Genomic DNA, 16206 nt, shown 5'->3' on the forward strand with positions numbered 1-16206 from the left:
CCTGCCGTCCTGCGCGCACTGCATCTCTGCATCCTCCCCCAATCCCACTTATCCCACCGCTGACAGCGCGTGTGAATAATGAATGAAACGCAAAGCCTTATGGTCAACGAACCTTTTATTTACTTCCAGCAGCTTTCGGTACACATTTAGCCAATCTGCTGTTTCCGTATAAATTCCAAATCGCAGTAAAACTTTGTGTAACAAATGGAAATAAATTTAAAACAACAATTTATTATCGGCGCTCCCTGGTGTCACTTCAAGCCGTGGACGAGACGGCCAGCTTCTTAAGGTGTTCCATGAACACCTGAAGACTCACGTCGTCAGTCAAAACTGGAGCACCGCCATCGGCCTGCAATTTAAAACCGAATCAGAAAAATTCGGCCAGAAATCAACTCGACATGGAAAATAGCGCTGCAAGCAGAGATACGTATGTACAGCAGAACAGCTTGACCCGTCGGCGCTCACCCAGATGTACAGGAGTGAAAATAAAACCCGCAGTTATATAGAGTGCGGAATCAGTAAGAAAATTTGGTAAGCACAACAGAGATCAGCGAGTGAGAAGTAATGAGTAAATAAGCAAGTTAGAAATACATGCACAGTGAACATAAATGTACTTTAGACGAAAATAGTTGCGGTTATCACTTTGAAATTATTATGCAAATCACGTTAGGAAATTAGTCATAAATATTGACATGCGTAGTTCCAAGTGGGTGGAAACATTCCGGAAGATTGAGAATATTAATTTACATTTCATAACTAGGGCTTTAAATTTTAGACGGTTTTTACGGGAAAGAGTACAAATATTTAGTCGTTATCGTCAAAATTCAGCATTTTCACTGAAAAAACTGAGGTAGTTGTACAAATGACAAAACTGATAACGAAAATTTGAGCGGTCAATGTTTTGCAGCATAAATTGAAAATTATTTACAACGAAAATTGTTTTTTTTCTAGAATAAATTGAACCCTTTTATAATCCTTCATGAACCTTAATTTGCTTCGTCTTCCATTACTACCAAAAGGAGCAGGACCAGAATTTTTTCCACGAAGCAAAGATGAATGAATGAATTTAAAATGTCAAAAAGGTCTAAAATTGAAATGAAAACAATTATTACAAACAAAATGAGAACAGTTCTGACTGTTTTTAACATGTCTGAGAAATTGTAACAAAGCCTACTTTCGTATGTGTCAAAAATGAAAAACATTTCCAAGCGCGAAGAAAATATTATTCACTTTGTTTTGTGTTTGCCCGAATGAAACGATTTTAAATATTAATAAAATGGCTTGAAATTGCATTAATTCATGGTTAGAAGCTCAGAAAAAGAATAATATTCAACCGTCTAAATTCCACAGCCCTATCGTAATAAATCAATAATTGCCCCTGAGCCCTGAGACCGACGATAAGCAAATAATTCAAAAGAAACTCTACCGATTGCTGAACTGGCGCCATGAGCTACAAATAAAATCAAGATCAGATTAGCATCACAAAAGGATCAATCTCTATTAATTTAATTGTACAAAAAATGCAATGTGCATTAAAACCAAACTAATTTAGCATCACAATAGAAAAATCAAGACTAAAACTGTACTTACGCCTCCGTACGCATACATGTTGTTGTGGGTTTGCGACGGATTCACTTTCGAAAGGAGGAAGCGAGCCTGGAAACAAATTATTCAAAGTTTGTGCTCTTGGTCGAAAATTTGTCTCAGCTAACCTGTGATCCACCCTGCTCACAGTTGATGTAGCGCGGCATCGGGAAGCGACTCTGCAGGATCTCCTGGGCATCATCGATCGGCGCTTGCAGCAGCTGTTTGAAGTTTTCGTACTCGGGCTTCTCATGGTAGGATTGGGCTCGCCACTGGGCAATCGTCTGTAATAGCAAAGTATTTTTAAAGATAGGCCCCAACTTGTTAGAAGCTAACGCACCTCTCCGTGGAAAATAAGGATTTGGAAAAACGTGTCCATCAGCAGGATCCTGTCGGGCTGGATGCTGCTTGTGTCCAGCAGGACTGGCTCCGGGGGGCCGTTGAAGTTGTAACTGTACAAAATCGGCTGGATCATCACCAGGGACTGGTTCAGGTCTTCTCTCATCAGCATGTGCCGGTAGAACGACGTTTCGTCCGGGCTGTTGTTGAAGACTTGCAGGAATTGTGAGCGACGCAAGTGGTACATGAATTGCGGGTATAAACTGAAATTGTCCGGCAGTCGGAAGCTGTTTGGGTCGTCCTTGTTGTATTCACCAAACTTTTGACACTGTAATCAAAGCGTTAGACTCGAGCTGGACCAGCCGACGGCGCACTCACGAGGCGAATCAGCATCCTGTCCACCCAGCGCAGTGTGTCGGGAGTCTCGTCGTTCTCCGCCTTGAAGACAGCCTGTCTGGCCATCAACACTGCTGCGCATTCTTGATCGAAGCCGGCCCCAATGTGCATCAAATTAGACGAGGCGTCAGCCCAACTGTCAATTAAAGAGAGTTAAGCTTGGTAAAATTTAATTTCTCAGCCAGCCGCTAGTAAAAATGAATCAAAATAAAAAAAGTGCAGGAGAAAAAATGTGTTCCAGCCCTTCAGGCCATTAAGCACTATCAAACTTCACGTTTGAAATATTGTCAGACCTCTAGTAAATATCAACTATGAAAGGAGGACGTACTTTCTAGTTAAGGTTGTCACACGAACTCTTCTTTGTCCACTAGAATGTTGGTATTGGGTAATGAACTGAACGCAACCTCTGCCGCCTTGTGGAATGGGTGCAGTATGCTGAAAGTTAAAAAAGTTTTAAAATCAATAAGTCAAGAATGATTAGAGTTAAAGTTCTTACTTGACTAACAACTTCGAAAAATACTGCAACAGACGTGCTGGGACTTAATGTACATAACTTCCATTGACAGGTGTTTCCTAAGCCGATTTCTGTTTCCGACACGGCACGGCCTTTGATGTTCATTGAGACGCAAGGACCGATGGCTCCGTGCACTGAAATTGGCATCAGTCAGATTAGAATTTATAAAACAGACGATTTTAGCGCATACCTTTCAGTTCCCTCGAGGTTTTCACTTCCAAAACTCCATTGAAGGCCATCTTGAAGTCATTTTTTTCGTCACGGATGAAAACTCGTTGGAAAGTTTGTTTGAAAAGGGTTGAATTGAACGAGTCTCCCATCACCATGTGGCCCCTGGAGAGTTAAATACTATTAATTGCCAAATTTTGTGATGAGCGTGTGCTTACCCAGTAGCATTGCAGCACTGCTTCATCTCCAAAAGGCCAGTTTGGTCGAGCGCGCAAGAGTAAATGTCGATGGCATGGCCATTGGTCGCCGCTCTGGCCGCCAAACCCTCGTAGTGCTTGATGGCCTTTTTCATGTACTTGGCAGCGTCCTTGTGGATATCGTGGTGCGAGCGGATCGGCTGCTTCAGCTCATCGTTGACTACTTGGCCAGGCCCCTCGGAGCACGGCCCGCCGACAAACAGCATGATTCTAGCACCGGTGTTTGGGTACGAGCACTGCGGAGAGAGTCAAGTTCAAAACATCGCCAGTCTTTAGTATGAATTTTAAAAAAAGAACAAATCCAAAGCAAAACTTTCTCATGCAAACTCGACATGAAGGTGAAAGCGCAATAGTGAAACCAAGGGATGCAAAAACCTGTAAACAGGATTGCATTTGCTTACCACCTGGTTTTTCACCACTGGTTTTTCTTGCGCATGAAATGCAAGGAATGAATTTTTCCATTTTCCCCTGTGAAAATTTTAAATTTGCGGTCGAAGTGGTCAATATTTTGTCTGTTTAACTGAGCAGATTTTTTCTACTGATATGTACTGCCTCAATTTCTCCGAATAATCTCTTTGAGTCGAGGTCATAAGCAAATAATTAGAAAATTATTGAAAACTAAGGTGCAAACATTGCCTGCAAGAAACTGCTAAAATTGAAAAAAAAAACGGTATTTTTTACCAATACACTGCATTTCCACAAAATGCGGGTATTTGCGATCCTGTCTGTATGTAATTTTTAGAGGCAAAACTTTCATGATTATTAATTTTATTATAAATTGCCTAGTCAAAGAATGTTGACAAATTGGTTGGAATTCCCCATTTAATATATTTATGATGAATCATGGTAAATAACTCGTAACAAAAATCATACAAATGTTATGACTGGGGTGGGGGCATTTTGGGCAGGGCGAAAGTTGCGAGCTTTGTTTAGTAATGAGAATGAGGGCTTATTTATTTTACCAAACGCACAAAGTCAAACTTAATCATTTCATCAATTTACCCTAGCACCATAGTTCTTAAAATCAGGACCAATGCAAAGAGTAGCCTGCAAAATAAGGGCCCATCAAAGACGTGACCTGTTAATATACAACATTGCAGTGTTCCAATTTTAGTTTTATTTTTCACAAATTGTATTTTTGTTGAATTTTTAGAGGACCTAACAAGGAAACTCTAGAAGTCATTGAATTCTCGTGCATCTTTTCCTGATGTCAACCGCGTACAGCGGCGGGAATGTATCGATTTGACGATTTAAGCAACTTTTGCAGATTTGGAGAAAACGGCAAATACAAAATTATGCTAGCCACCGTGAATCTGGCTTAGCTGCGCCAGCCGCCGGTGAAAAAGGATAAAAATTTAAAAAGTGCAGGAGAAAAAATGTCTTGCGGCTCTTTGGATCGTTATGCACTATCAAACTTCACGTTAAAAATATTGTCAGCCGCTGCCGAGCAAAAAAAAATGGTTAAGCTGCCGCTTTAAATCTAGCGGCCGAGACCTCTGATTAAAAACTAAATGAGAGTAAAAACTACCTCCAGCAATCCAACGGCTATAGAGAGCGCAACTCCAGTTGCTCTGAGCGGTCTCTTTCCCTGCGACACTGGCCAGGGGTCAATCTGCAGTTCGGTGAGCAGGTCGGTCAGACTCATTTCACACTTGTGCACAGGTTGGAGGAATCTGCATCAGCTTAGTCAGTAACCCTATTTTTCTAAATTTAGCTCCACTTGCCTGTTGGCTGGACTCTGCGGCTGTTGAGCTTGAGGCTGCATCATGGTGGGCATGCCAGGCTGCTGCGGCTGCTGCCTCGGCATTGTTGGGGCCACTTTGCCGATGCCCAGCATGTCCTGCACCTGCTTTGCGGTCAGGTCCTTGGTGCCACGGAATACATAGCTCTTCGAAACACCTTCACTACACAATTCGTGCACCTGAATTTACGTTTGGATTAAATTTTGGTCTTTTACGCAATTTTAAATCCAACCTGAATGATTTTTCCAAAGGTTATGAGTCCAACTAGAGCATTCGGTGGCAAAAGGCTGAGTGACATTTGCAAGGAATCGCGGACTGCTGTGAGTTCCTCTTCATCGCCGCATGTATCCACCACAAACAGGAATATCGGTGGCAAGCCTTGATTCCGCTGGAAAAGTCCTTTTTTAGAGGGATGTGCATTAAAAAATTTTGGTGCGATTTACCATGAGTGTGTACTCTATGGTGGAGAACTGAGGTATCAACTCTGCCGGTTGGTGTTGTTCCGAGATGGCTGCATACTGAGGGGGAAACTGGGAAAAGGGGGGTACTTAATAATTAAACCATAGTGTGTAAATCGAAAAAACTTACGGGATTCCTCTGAAAGCAGAAGTTGCACACCCAGAGTTTTGCTCTGTAGTCCACCTGGCAAAAGGGATTCAGGATGGCACGGCAGGCATTGCCACTGCAAAGAACAGGGTCGTATTGCACGGGTGGCAAATCTGAGAAAACCAATTAATTAGTTTGATTAAATTTTACATCAGATAGAAGATCTGACCTGGGCGTTCTTTCAGCGGTTGATATAGGGCCCCGAGGGGGACAACGAGACGCTGGGCGTCAATCCGGCTGGTCGGCCACACATTCCAGGTGAAGTGGATGCCGTCCCTCTCCTCGTTTTGCAGCAAGAATTCTTCGTAGGTCGTCATTTTTGCCCTCAAGATGAATGTGTGACACCGAGGGGCCGCTCAGACTGTGCTCTCTTGGACTTCTTTCTGTTCAGACTGAAATTATAAAGACAGCCGGTTAAGTGTCAGTATTGTCAATGCGAGCACATCAGTCGAATTCTTCAGAGTTATTTAAATAAAATTTGACGAAAAATTACCAGAGAAGTGCCGAATTGACCACAATCCCTTGCTATGCTGACAGCCAGATGATGATAGAACACAGACACGTCACAATTAAGCAGAGCTACCAACGTAACATTGGACTTGTGTTTACGTGTTGCGTATGTTGCGAAAGGGGGTAGGGAGGACACGCTCGATTCACACCTGATTCACACTATACTACATAGATTTCGATAATTTCCTAAAAGCACAATAAGCAGCAGAGTGAGCTCGCAATTCATTTTAAGCAATAACTTGATCCTTTTTAATTGAAAACTATAAGAAATATTGATGGCGATGACATTTATTTTATAAACAGGGGGACTCACACTTTCCGCTCACTCACACTTCTAGCTCTCTGATGGGAAGAATCAATGCAATGCCCTATCCTAGCGAGAAGTAGAGTGAGTGTTGGGCGAAAAGATTGAGTCTGCCACATATATAATATTATTTAAAATGATTATTTATTCAGCAGTAAACGCATCTCTACATAAACTAATAAATCATAAAACAATAACATTATTAAATAAAGTTTTAAAAGATTATTATACGAATGAAAAATAATATGAAATTATTGAACAATATTATTTCATAGTATTATTAAACGACAATAATATATTTTGACCCCAAATTTTTTGGAACCCCTGCCATGTCTAAATTTGATTGGACTATATTATTTAATACAATTCACGGCTATAATTTGAGTATAATTTCCACGCATCTGTTCTCATTATTGTTTTCATCTTTAGTTACTGAAAATTGTTAATGTATTGCTTAACTATTATACATAGCATTATCTCGACTGTGTCAAAAAACCTCAAGCATCATGTTATAAAAAAACGTAACAATCGAAGTCGTTTCGTCGTTTGGTGTCTAATAAATTAACTAAGTTAAATAATATAACGTTGATGCATGCGTTGTTGGCTGCGAAACTAATAGGTGCTCGGCGCTGCAATCAATTTCGATTTAACGCGGCTCTGCTGCAGCTGCAGCCAATGCAGTTGCAGTAATGCGCTCAATGCTGGCATGATGTAAATTAAAAGTTGCTTCTCTTACAAAAATATTTTAAAATTTTTTTCCAGAATGATCCATTCATGATGCGCTCTATCATGGAAGGAGACGCTTTTATCAAAGACATTTCCTCCACACTTCCTGAGAATTCTGAACTGTACCCGCCTAGAAATCTTTCACCCCAATATTTTCCAGATCTTAGAATTTTGAATAGCATTTTTGAATAAATCAACCTTTAAAAATATATTGTTTGAATTTGTCGGACACTGGTAAATTTTACTGTTGGTAAAAGGTCTTGCGCCAGTTTGTTGCGGCATGAACAATATTATAAATAATAAACTTATTTTCTAACAAATCTGGCATATTAAAAGTTTGAATTTATTTTGTTGCATGCTACATGGTTATTTTAAATTCCAGTCTAAAATTGAAATTATTGGACTGAATAATATTAAAGAATATCGGAGGAACATTATGTACAAAGTTTGGAGGACACTGGCTTACTTCTTTTCAGCCTTTTTCACACCTATGTTCTTGAATGGCTCGGTCACTCTTCGAGTCTGAAATACGGTCCAAAGATATTTAAAGTGTTTACATTGACATAGGATAAACTTACCAACTCCTCTGCAAATTCAGCTTGCCTTTGAAGGAATTTGGGGAAGAAGTAGCCCTCCAAAAACTCCTTTCTGAGTCTCAAATCTTCCTTTGCCTGCAGAGTGTCCCTGTGAAACGGTTTTTAGTGGATTGAAATAGATTGATTGGCAGTGATTTACTTGTTGATTTTGTCAATCATTTCCTGGACCTCCGCTAATTTGGGCATTGCCTCCAATTCCTTCTTCACTTTGCAACATCTTTCTTGAGTGAGTTCAATCTTGGCCTTCAGCTCTTGCTCATTCTGAATGACATGGCAAATAAATCAGTGATTCAAACAAGCACATCTTTCTCACCATTTGAGATTGGCCTTGCCGCTCAGTAATCATGCTGTCTAATTGATCGCATTCCTTTTTCAGTTTCTGCAGCTCATCGTTTAGAGTCGTCTTTGCCTCATTCAACTGGAAATGTCAAAATTACAGCATTAACACATACATTAATATTAAATAATCATCTCACCTCTTCGATATCCTTCACCAGTTTAGCAAGGCACTGGGAATCTCTGTCATTTACATGCTCCATGGATTCAATGCCCTTGAGCCACATGGCTTTGGTCTCCAGCATGTTCTCCTTGGCGTTGTTGTGTGTCGGAGCGTGACTCCATTTGTACTTTTCTTGCAACTGGTGCTCCAGCACAATTTTGTTGATTTCGTGAATCAGGGAGCGAGTCTGAATGGGGAAAACTTGTCATTAAAGTTGGTTCATACAATTTTAAGTGAAAAAACGCACTTCTAATTGCAGCTTTGAGATCTTCAGGTCTGCGTTTCCAATCAGACGGTGCACGATTTCCAAATGCTCATTCTGACTTTTTATCTGCTCAGTGTACTGCTTGCACTGAGCGATGATGCTGTCTCTTTCTGTGGCCTTCAATATCTGGTTTTCAATCCGGTCACTGAGTTCGGAACACATGTCCTTGTAACGTTTGTTGTCGTTCTCTGCAACAGTGAAATATTCAGACTGTGAAATTAGCAATTTCCAAAATGTGCAACTGACCAAGAGACTTGATGGACTCCTTCTCAGTGTTGATTTTCGCCTTTAAAGTCCCCGAGGAAACCTTGTACTCTTCAATGGTCTGTCTGATTTCGTGGATTCTCTTTTCAATGATGTCCAGTTGCTGGACCTAATTAAATAGAGAATACAGATAATTGGAGAGCATGGTAAGAGCTATTATTACTTTTTCATCCTCCTCAATTTTGCGTGGGTCCTTTTCCATGACATCTATTTCCTGTTTCACAGATTCAATCTGGTTTGCCATCTCTGTATGCACATCAGGAGTGTCGTCACCAATCGCCTCGACTGAAGGACAAATTTTAAAAATTGAATTCTTTGCGAATCGAAAACTTACAGAACATCCTGTCCACTTCTTCCTGTTCCAATTCAGGTTCCCCAGCCTTAGCATTCGAATACATGCCCAGAATGGTGAGGCTGGCCCCTTTGTGCATCTTGTTATCTGTGGTGTCTGTGAGGAAGCAACTTTTCTCAAAGTCCACAGTAGTCAGGATCTCAACGCAATCAACAAGCCAGGAGAGCATGGCCAAAATTTGAACTCCACCATGACCAGAACCAACTGCAAACAATGAGTTGTTACGGATGAGCATCAACTCAACATTATTCATAAATTTTAAACACAGATCCCTTTTAAAAATCTTGAATGTTTAACCGTTTGAGACGCCGCCAAGGACCTCTGGTATTTTCTCACCTGCTATGAAACTAGACTTGCTGATGTTAGACGGATAGCCCAGATTCTTGATAATGTTGCTGATCTTGTCAGCGTAGTCACTGTTAGTGACGTTCGTGCTGGGGTCCAGTTCTCTGTAAATGGCGTTAAATACTTGCACCAGGGTGGAATTGCTTAGCGGCTTAAGTTTGATGTTTGCCATGGAAGGGGAGCAGCGTCGCAAAAAGTTCTGGATCTTGGAGATAGCGTTGCTTTGGAAATTTTTGTCGTTGATTGGCCTGGGATCTTTGGTTTTCTGGCCATTGATGGGAATGACATGCAGTTTGGAACTGTGGCGCCTGCTTGAGGCACTTCCCCTTTGAAAAATAAAAGAAACTCTATGTAGTCTTGTTCCTCGTTTCTGTAAAAAGATGCCTACCTGTTGGTTGAGGCGAGGCCACTGAATCCAGGGCTTTTGCTAGGATTTGGTCTCACTGGGGTTAGAAGGAGGCCTGCGGCGTTGTGCTGATCAAAGACTGCCATATCAAAAGTCCTTCTCTTGTCCAAGGCTGGAGGTTCCTGTGAGGATGACCTCCTCTTCCTTGTAGGAGCAGCATTCGAGCCATAACGACCAGCTCTTGAAGAGGATGGACCCGCCATAAAATCATTAGGCATCAAAGTTTGGCGGCTGTTCTGACTTTGTGGCTGTCTGCAAAAGTATTCAAGTCTATTAAGAATATATCTATCTATATTACATAAAAATTTCTTAGATATTTATGTATATTATAAGTATGTATATATGGTATGTAACCTACCTACAAATGTCACAATATATGTACTTAAATAAATATGTACTATTATTTAGTGGCGCAGTTTCCGTCAAATTCAACTTACGAGAAATATGAGGAATTTGCCGAATTCGCAGGTCTTGAAACTGATGGCATTTCATTGTCCTGGCTTCCTTGACTCCCAGACATATAATAGCGGAAGCTTGATTTACGCCGCGTAGGGTTTGCTATTAAAGGTATGCTACTCTTCCTGCTCATCTTGTCCTTGCTAGAAATTAAAGTATGTACATATATACATTTATGTTCATAAATAATGTGCAAGTAATGTAACACTATTTAATTCGCATTATTAATTCCTTAGACATGCTGCGATAATTTTTAAGGAATCGTAAAATTTAATCATACACATACACACATATCTTACATATAAATTATGTACTATTATAAATAAAAATGCACGCCAACCTGTTTGGGCAGCTCAGCACGTAAAAAGCAAAAGCACCGTCGATATAATGTATCTATTAAGCAAATTTGAAAAATGTGTAGGTGAACAGAACAAATTCAACGACCAACGTTCTCACCTCAGTTTCACTGTAAGTGTGCCTGCCCGCCCTCAGCTGGAGCGATAGTTCGGATACGCGCCAAATGGTCCGTTGAGAAGAAGTGGGATGAGCAGCATTCCCACTTTTCAGTTTTTGTTACCGCTACCGCCATCTGTGTCCACTGTCCCAAACTATAAAGCACGCTGCAGGACTGGGATCTGTAAGGGAAGCGTTAGCATTGCTCTTGTACCGTGACAATCGTGACTACGAATACGAAAGTGGCGGTGCGGGTGAGCAGCATTAACAACGCATAAGAAGCTCGCGCTCAGATTGCAGCTTGCGAGAACGAGGAGCAACTTGGCCCGGTGATTAAGGATTTGTCGGTGAGGTTCAGCATTATTTACATTGCCGAGTGATCTGTAAACAAATTTATTGTTTCTATTCCAGGCCTCATTTTCAATCGGTGCGGTTGTTCAGGTTACATCTTTTGATGCATTAATCAGCAGCCTAGACCGCGATAGTTAATCTCTGTCCAAAAATCTCTGCATTGTCCAGGGTCTCCTAATTCAGCAGGTGAGATTCGGATTTTCAGTGCTTGCTGTTTGCGTTTGCATGAAGAAATTGTTTTAAATTTATAGCATTTAGAGCTCAAATTACATTATTCAGTCCAGTTTATTTATGTTGTACATAATTTTTCAGAATGACCACTCAAACACCACACAACCGCCGAAAGGTGTGCTACTACTACGATAGTGACATTGGCAACTACTACTACGGGCAGGGACACCCGATGAAGCCGCACCGCATGCGGATGACCCACAACCTGCTGCTGAACTATGGCCTCTATCGCAAAATGGAAATTTACCGGCCATACAAGGCTACGGGCGATGAGATGACCAAGTTCCATAGTGATGACTACATCCAATTCCTACGGTCCATCCGACCGGACAACATGTCCGACTATGGCAAACAAATGCAGAGATGTGAGTCAAAATATTGCTTCCCCTTCGCAAACATACCCTAATTTCTGAGAGATCAAATCCGCATTTTGTCGACAAGTGTTTCAAATAAAACAAATTTTATTTTGCAGTCAACGTCGGTGAAGATTGTCCTGTATTTGATGGGCTCTTTGAGTTTTGCCAGCTGTCGGCCGGAGGCTCCGTGGCAGCCGCTGTCAAAATCAACAAGCAAGCGTCAGACATTTGCATCAACTGGGGTGGCGGACTGCACCACGCCAAAAAGTCTGAGGCGTCGGGCTTCTGCTACGTCAACGACATTGTCCTTGGAATCCTTGAGCTTCTCAAATATCACCAGCGGGTGTTGTACATCGACATCGACGTCCACCATGGCGATGGAGTCGAGGAGGCTTTTTACACCACAGACCGTGTGATGTGCGTCTCTTTCCACAAGTATGGAGAGTACTTCCCTGGAACTGGTGATCTCAAGGATATCGGCGCGGGAAAGGTAAATTTGTTTACTTTCGTGATGTTTACATGGACCACTAGTCCATAGGTTTTAATCTAGCATTGTTTTCGAGTTACGTGTACTGTAAAAATATTTAGGAAAAATTTAAAATCAATTTAGAAACAAACTATGTTTGATCGTGATGATTTTTATGAGTTAATTTGACTTTGTAAATCATTATGAACCTATATGCGAGAGCTGCGCATGCGTCAGAGCTGGCTGGAACAAAGTCATTCGTAATGGCATTCTCTCTGTAAGTGCTCAAACCAGCTGTGACGCATGCGCACTTCTTGGATATTTTAGATTCATATTGTTTTGGCGGGAAAAGGTTCTACTTGTGCTACGCACGTCGCTCTGGACCTTTTGGTCGGAAAAAATATCCACTCTACCTGATTTGACCCTCAAGAATCGATTTGGTGTGCTCGGAAACTTCGTCAAAGACGGTCTTTTATAAGAATAAAATTTTCTATTGCTCTTACTGTCTCAAGAAAGCTTATTTCTAGCTCTTATACAAACACAATCTAATGTAAGCTCTGTTATTTTGTGATTTCAGGGCAAGTATTACTCGGTGAACATACCGCTGAGGGACGGCATCGACGACGAGAGCTACGAGAGCGTGTTCAAGCCAATCATCGCCAAGGTGATGGAGACATTCCAGCCGAACGCAGTGGTGCTGCAGTGCGGCGCGGACTCACTGACCGGCGACCGGCTTGGCTGCTTCAACTTGACCATCAAGGGACACGGCAAGTGCGTCGAGTTCGTCAAGAAGTACAACATCCCGCTGCTGATGGTGGGTGGTGGCGGCTACACAATACGCAACGTGTCGCGCTGCTGGACCTACGAGACGGCGGTCGCGCTCGGCGAGGAGATCCCTAACGAGCTGCCCTACACAGACTACTTCGAGTACTTTGGGCCAGACTTCAAGCTGCACATCAGCCCATCCAACATGACCAACCAGAACACAAACGAGTACCTGGACAAGATCAAGAACCAGCTGTTCGAGAACCTGCGCATGCTACCGCACGCGCCAAGCGTGCAGATGCAGGCCATTCCAGAGGACGCCATGCAGGTGGACAGGGAGGACGACGACAACCCAGACAGCCGGCAGAACCAGGCCGACAAGGACAAACGGGTGTCCGCCAACAATGAGTTCTCCGACAGTGAGGACGAGGGCGACCGAAAGGAGCAGAAATCTCACAAGGGAAAGAAGCCCAGACTGGAAAAGCTTGAGAACAAAATCAAGGCCGACGAGAAACCTGTCGAAGACACAAAAGACAATGGTGAGTAACAACTGTATTTTCCCCCAACAATGAACTTTTTTCGCCGCCTAAACCATATGAATGCGAGAAGTGCGCGTGCGTCAGAGCTGGTTTGAGCACTTGCAGAGAGATCGCCTGTACGAATGACTGTCAGATCCTGCCAGCTCTGACGCATGCGCAGTTCACGCAAATAGGTTCAGATTGTTTTGGCGGCAAAAAAAGTTCGCACGTCGCGCTGGGTGTTTTGGTCAGGAAAAATATCCATTTTACCTAATCCGACCCTCAAGAATCGATTGGTGTGCTCAGACTCCGTAAAAGATGGTCTTTAACGACCCAAAGGGCCGAAATACATTTCTTCCAGCACATTTCAATTTTTGACTCTTTTTCACTGGTGGGTACCAGCTGCCCACGTGTCCCAAAATTTGCCAGCTGGCGCAGCGCGGCTGGCAGAGACCTCTACCTACTTGATTTTGTTTCTAAAATGCTGTTAACCACTTGAATTTTATGTTGCAGGTGCTAGTAATGCAACGGCCTCGGCACAGTAATTGCGTTCAGGTATTATGAAAAAAGCCAAAATTGACTATTTAATTTTTGGTAATCGGCCTTGTGTAGTTAATAAGAGATTTTACGGTTGAAAGTGGCTCAATAATGATTGCTGGTGCATCTTGAGAATATTTTTGACGCAATATCTACGAAAAGAAACAAGTTGTCCGCATTTAAAAGAATCCAGTTTCTTCCTCCTTGTATTCAGCGAAAAAGACTGTACATTATCACGAACCTTTTAATCACTTATGATGATTCAGCTCCCAACCTTGTCTTTCAAGTTAAGATTTTGGTTTTTAAATTGCAAAATAGAACTCCCGATTTCATAAGTTACTGAAAAGCCTCCTTTGTTCTTTGTCTCATCTCTTTTTTTACTTCTTTTGATACAATTTCAGGTCAATAAAATATGACGCGTGAGTTAAAAAAAAATACAATTTTCTTTCAATATCAATCACAACTCTGTTTTTTCCTTTTTCGATTGTCCTTTCTTGCCAGCCTCTTTTTTGGCTTTTGGCACAGTGACCGGCGCTTCTGCTCCACACTGGCCTGCATTAGCTGGTGGCTGATGCGATTGCCTGAACTCCTTCCTGACGTTCAGTCCGTTGTCTAGAAAAACAACTTCCCATTCATCCTTGGGCAAAATCCAAATGGGAACATCGTCAACCACCTGAACAAAAGTTCACAATATATACTCCTGAAACAGCAAAAACGCAAACGAACCTGGTCGCGATCGCCGTAGAAGGTCACCATAGGTTTCTGATCCTCCAGCCTCCAAATTTCTACGTTTTCGCTAAAATTAAAAAAATTTCATTCGAAAATTCAGTTTTTTTATAGAAGAGGTTACTAAATTGGTACTATTTTCTTGTAGAACTTGCACATCTCCTTGTATTTGGTTTCCTTGCACTTGGTAGGGAGCTAAAAGAATATCATTTCTATGAAATTCAGAAAGCGAATTAAAACATTGAAAATATTTACCTTAACAACTGCCCTAACTGCTTTTCCCTCATCGTCTTGTACGGTTTCCGAAATGACGGCTAAAACTAAAGCTAACGTCAGCGTGAGTATTTTCATTGCTGTGATATATATCCGTGTTGCGTCGACCACCTCTGGAAACCAACTGTAAGAATTCCTACGTGTTCTTTTCCGCTCCCTGATATTGACAATGCCGAGCAATACGTGGACGAATCCCAGTGTGGGAAAGAGATAACAAAACTTCGCAATTAGATAGTGGACGGGCAGGATTTTATTTTTTGTATTTAACAAATACAATATTGCTTGAAAATTTGAACTATTCCGTTTGAAGGCGTCAATCAGCGGCCACCGCTTGATGGGTTTGCGCCACTGACATCATAAATTAAACGAAATAAGGTCAAATTTGCAGCAGCAATAATTATGCTACAAATCTTCCTTTGGTGACTGAGTCTCAGCAGCACTCGGCGCTGGTTTCACTTCCTTCAGCTTAATTTCGTACTGCTTGAACAACTCGTGAATCTCTTCTACCTGGTTTCTCCACCAGATTTTCTCCCGCCCGATTTCCTACGAAATTTAATTTTTAATGTTTGCCAGAATCAAGTTAATTTGAAAATAATTACTTTATCATCCTCGTAGAACACTAATGTAGGTTTCATATTCTTAATGACGATGCTCCTTGTGTTTTCGCTAATTGTAAGCAAAAATGGATAAATTTGAATAATAATTTGTTATTTCCGCGCTTACTATTTATTTAAATGCAGGTAGTAAAATTGACTTGGGCCTGGGAACATCCCTAGGTGTCACCCACCGGAATGCTGCGTTTGATAATTAATGAAATCAAAAATACATATAAAACTATGAAATTCTTAAGGATATTAATATGTATTTATATCTTACGAGAAACTCGACACGACGAACTCCCAAAGACGCGTGAGACATGGCGATCAGCATAAGGGACAACACCACGGTGAAATTTAGTAAATTTTGACTCATCTCCAAATTATACTGATAATTTAGGATTTGGAAAATTCGGGTAATTCAATACGGATGTTTGACACCAACTGAAGTTTGTACATAAGAGCACGCTAGCTGGTTTTTATCAGCAATAAATGTCAAGGTTTTTGGTGGGAGTTTAATAAAAAGGGAAATGCGTGCGCGTGCAACTATCTTTTTACTTTCGCACGCATACACACTCACGTGCTTTCCTTTGTAATTTTGATAA

General features: G+C 41.6%; 4 protein-coding genes and 1 long non-coding RNA gene across 11 annotated transcripts; 1 reads left to right on the forward strand and 4 right to left on the reverse strand.

The window, feature by feature from the left end:
* Window positions 1-97: 97 nt before the first annotated feature.
* On the reverse strand, window positions 98-6215 carry Sec23 (transport protein Sec23). 6 transcript variants are annotated; one of them, XM_065486915.1, is made up of 18 exons: window positions 6100-6215; window positions 5776-5998; window positions 5589-5719; window positions 5444-5530; window positions 5233-5388; window positions 4983-5179; window positions 4787-4931; window positions 4261-4305; window positions 3220-3494; window positions 3024-3166; window positions 2816-2967; window positions 2648-2754; window positions 2302-2455; window positions 1925-2251; window positions 1713-1868; window positions 1591-1656; window positions 1427-1450; window positions 98-349 (listed from the first exon to the last, which is right to left on the reverse strand). In XM_065486915.1, the coding sequence occupies exons 2-18, from the start codon at window positions 5921-5923 to the stop codon at window positions 257-259; spliced, it is 2406 nt and encodes an 801-aa protein (XP_065342987.1). In that variant the 5' UTR covers window positions 5924-5998; window positions 6100-6215; the 3' UTR covers window positions 98-256. The 6 variants fall into 6 exon arrangements, with proteins under 6 accessions (XP_065342987.1, XP_065342989.1, XP_065342988.1 ...); XM_065486917.1 differs by having other exon boundaries at window positions 5776-5989; window positions 6100-6187; XM_065486916.1 differs by having other exon boundaries at window positions 5776-5994; window positions 6100-6186.
* Window positions 6216-6547: 332 nt separating this feature from the next.
* On the reverse strand, window positions 6548-10722 carry LOC135939134 (kinetochore protein NDC80 homolog). Its single transcript, XM_065483344.1, has 13 exons — window positions 10670-10722; window positions 10311-10472; window positions 9856-10125; window positions 9459-9793; window positions 9105-9326; window positions 8934-9055; window positions 8753-8879; window positions 8489-8694; window positions 8219-8428; window positions 8056-8160; window positions 7882-8003; window positions 7725-7830; window positions 6548-7668 (listed from the first exon to the last, which is right to left on the reverse strand). Exons 2-13 carry the CDS (start codon window positions 10460-10462, stop codon window positions 7609-7611), a joined length of 2037 nt encoding a protein of 678 aa, XP_065339416.1. The 5' UTR covers window positions 10463-10472; window positions 10670-10722; the 3' UTR covers window positions 6548-7608.
* Window positions 10723-10971: 249 nt separating this feature from the next.
* LOC135939135 (histone deacetylase HDAC1-like) lies at window positions 10972-14446 on the forward strand. 2 transcript variants are annotated; one of them, XM_065483345.1, is made up of 6 exons: window positions 10972-11129; window positions 11194-11319; window positions 11446-11729; window positions 11837-12210; window positions 12764-13490; window positions 13983-14446. In XM_065483345.1, exons 3-6 carry the CDS (start codon window positions 11447-11449, stop codon window positions 14012-14014), a joined length of 1416 nt encoding a protein of 471 aa, XP_065339417.1. In that variant the 5' UTR covers window positions 10972-11129; window positions 11194-11319; window position 11446; the 3' UTR covers window positions 14015-14446. The 2 variants fall into 2 exon arrangements, with proteins under 2 accessions (XP_065339417.1, XP_065339418.1); XM_065483346.1 differs by having other exon boundaries at window positions 10980-11134.
* Window positions 14359-15143, reverse strand: LOC135939136 (uncharacterized). Its single transcript, XM_065483347.1, has 4 exons — window positions 14988-15143; window positions 14857-14927; window positions 14733-14802; window positions 14359-14679 (listed from the first exon to the last, which is right to left on the reverse strand). Exons 1-4 carry the CDS (start codon window positions 15081-15083, stop codon window positions 14464-14466), a joined length of 453 nt encoding a protein of 150 aa, XP_065339419.1. The 5' UTR covers window positions 15084-15143; the 3' UTR covers window positions 14359-14463.
* An 89-nt stretch (window positions 15144-15232) lies between these two features.
* On the reverse strand, window positions 15233-16060 carry LOC135939138 (uncharacterized). Its single transcript, XR_010574720.1, has 4 exons — window positions 15882-16060; window positions 15729-15799; window positions 15605-15671; window positions 15233-15548 (listed from the first exon to the last, which is right to left on the reverse strand). It is a non-coding gene; the product is annotated as an uncharacterized LOC135939138 (long non-coding RNA).
* Between the last annotated feature and the right edge of the window lie 146 nt (window positions 16061-16206).

The sequence above is a fragment of the Cloeon dipterum genome, chromosome 3 (assembly GCF_949628265.1).
Source record: "Cloeon dipterum chromosome 3, ieCloDipt1.1, whole genome shotgun sequence".
Lineage (NCBI taxonomy): Eukaryota > Metazoa > Arthropoda > Insecta > Ephemeroptera > Baetidae > Cloeon > Cloeon dipterum.

Excerpts from the sequence above, each read along its gene's own strand:
- Sec23 (XM_065486915.1), bottom strand. The coding sequence starts at position 5,923 with ATGACGACCTACGAAGAATTCTTGCTGCAAAACGAGGAGAGGGACGGC. Across the intron at positions 4,306-4,786 it reads TAGCCGTTGGATTGCTGGAG|GCTACTCTTTGCATTGGTCC; the intron begins GTAGTTTTTACT and ends CTTATTTTGCAG. Across the intron at positions 2,456-2,647 it reads GTGACAACCTTAACTAGAAA|TTGGGCTGACGCCTCGTCTA; the intron begins GTACGTCCTCCT and ends TTTAATTGACAG.
- LOC135939135 (XM_065483345.1), top strand. The coding sequence starts at position 11,447 with ATGACCACTCAAACACCACACAACCGCCGAAAGGTGTGCTACTACTAC. Across the intron at positions 11,730-11,836 it reads TGGCAAACAAATGCAGAGAT|TCAACGTCGGTGAAGATTGT; the intron begins GTGAGTCAAAAT and ends TTTATTTTGCAG. Across the intron at positions 13,491-13,982 it reads CGAAGACACAAAAGACAATG|GTGCTAGTAATGCAACGGCC; the intron begins GTGAGTAACAAC and ends TTTATGTTGCAG.
- LOC135939136 (XM_065483347.1), bottom strand. The coding sequence starts at position 15,083 with ATGAAAATACTCACGCTGACGTTAGCTTTAGTTTTAGCCGTCATTTCG. Across the intron at positions 14,928-14,987 it reads CAGTTAGGGCAGTTGTTAAG|CTCCCTACCAAGTGCAAGGA; the intron begins GTAAATATTTTC and ends ATATTCTTTTAG. Across the intron at positions 14,803-14,856 it reads AAGAAAATAGTACCAATTTA|CGAAAACGTAGAAATTTGGA; the intron begins GTAACCTCTTCT and ends TTTTAATTTTAG.
- LOC135939134 (XM_065483344.1), bottom strand. The coding sequence starts at position 10,462 with ATGAGCAGGAAGAGTAGCATACCTTTAATAGCAAACCCTACGCGGCGT. Across the intron at positions 10,126-10,310 it reads GCAAATTCCTCATATTTCTC|ACAGCCACAAAGTCAGAACA; the intron begins GTAAGTTGAATT and ends ATACTTTTGCAG. Across the intron at positions 7,831-7,881 it reads ATGATTGACAAAATCAACAA|GGACACTCTGCAGGCAAAGG; the intron begins GTAAATCACTGC and ends ACCGTTTCACAG.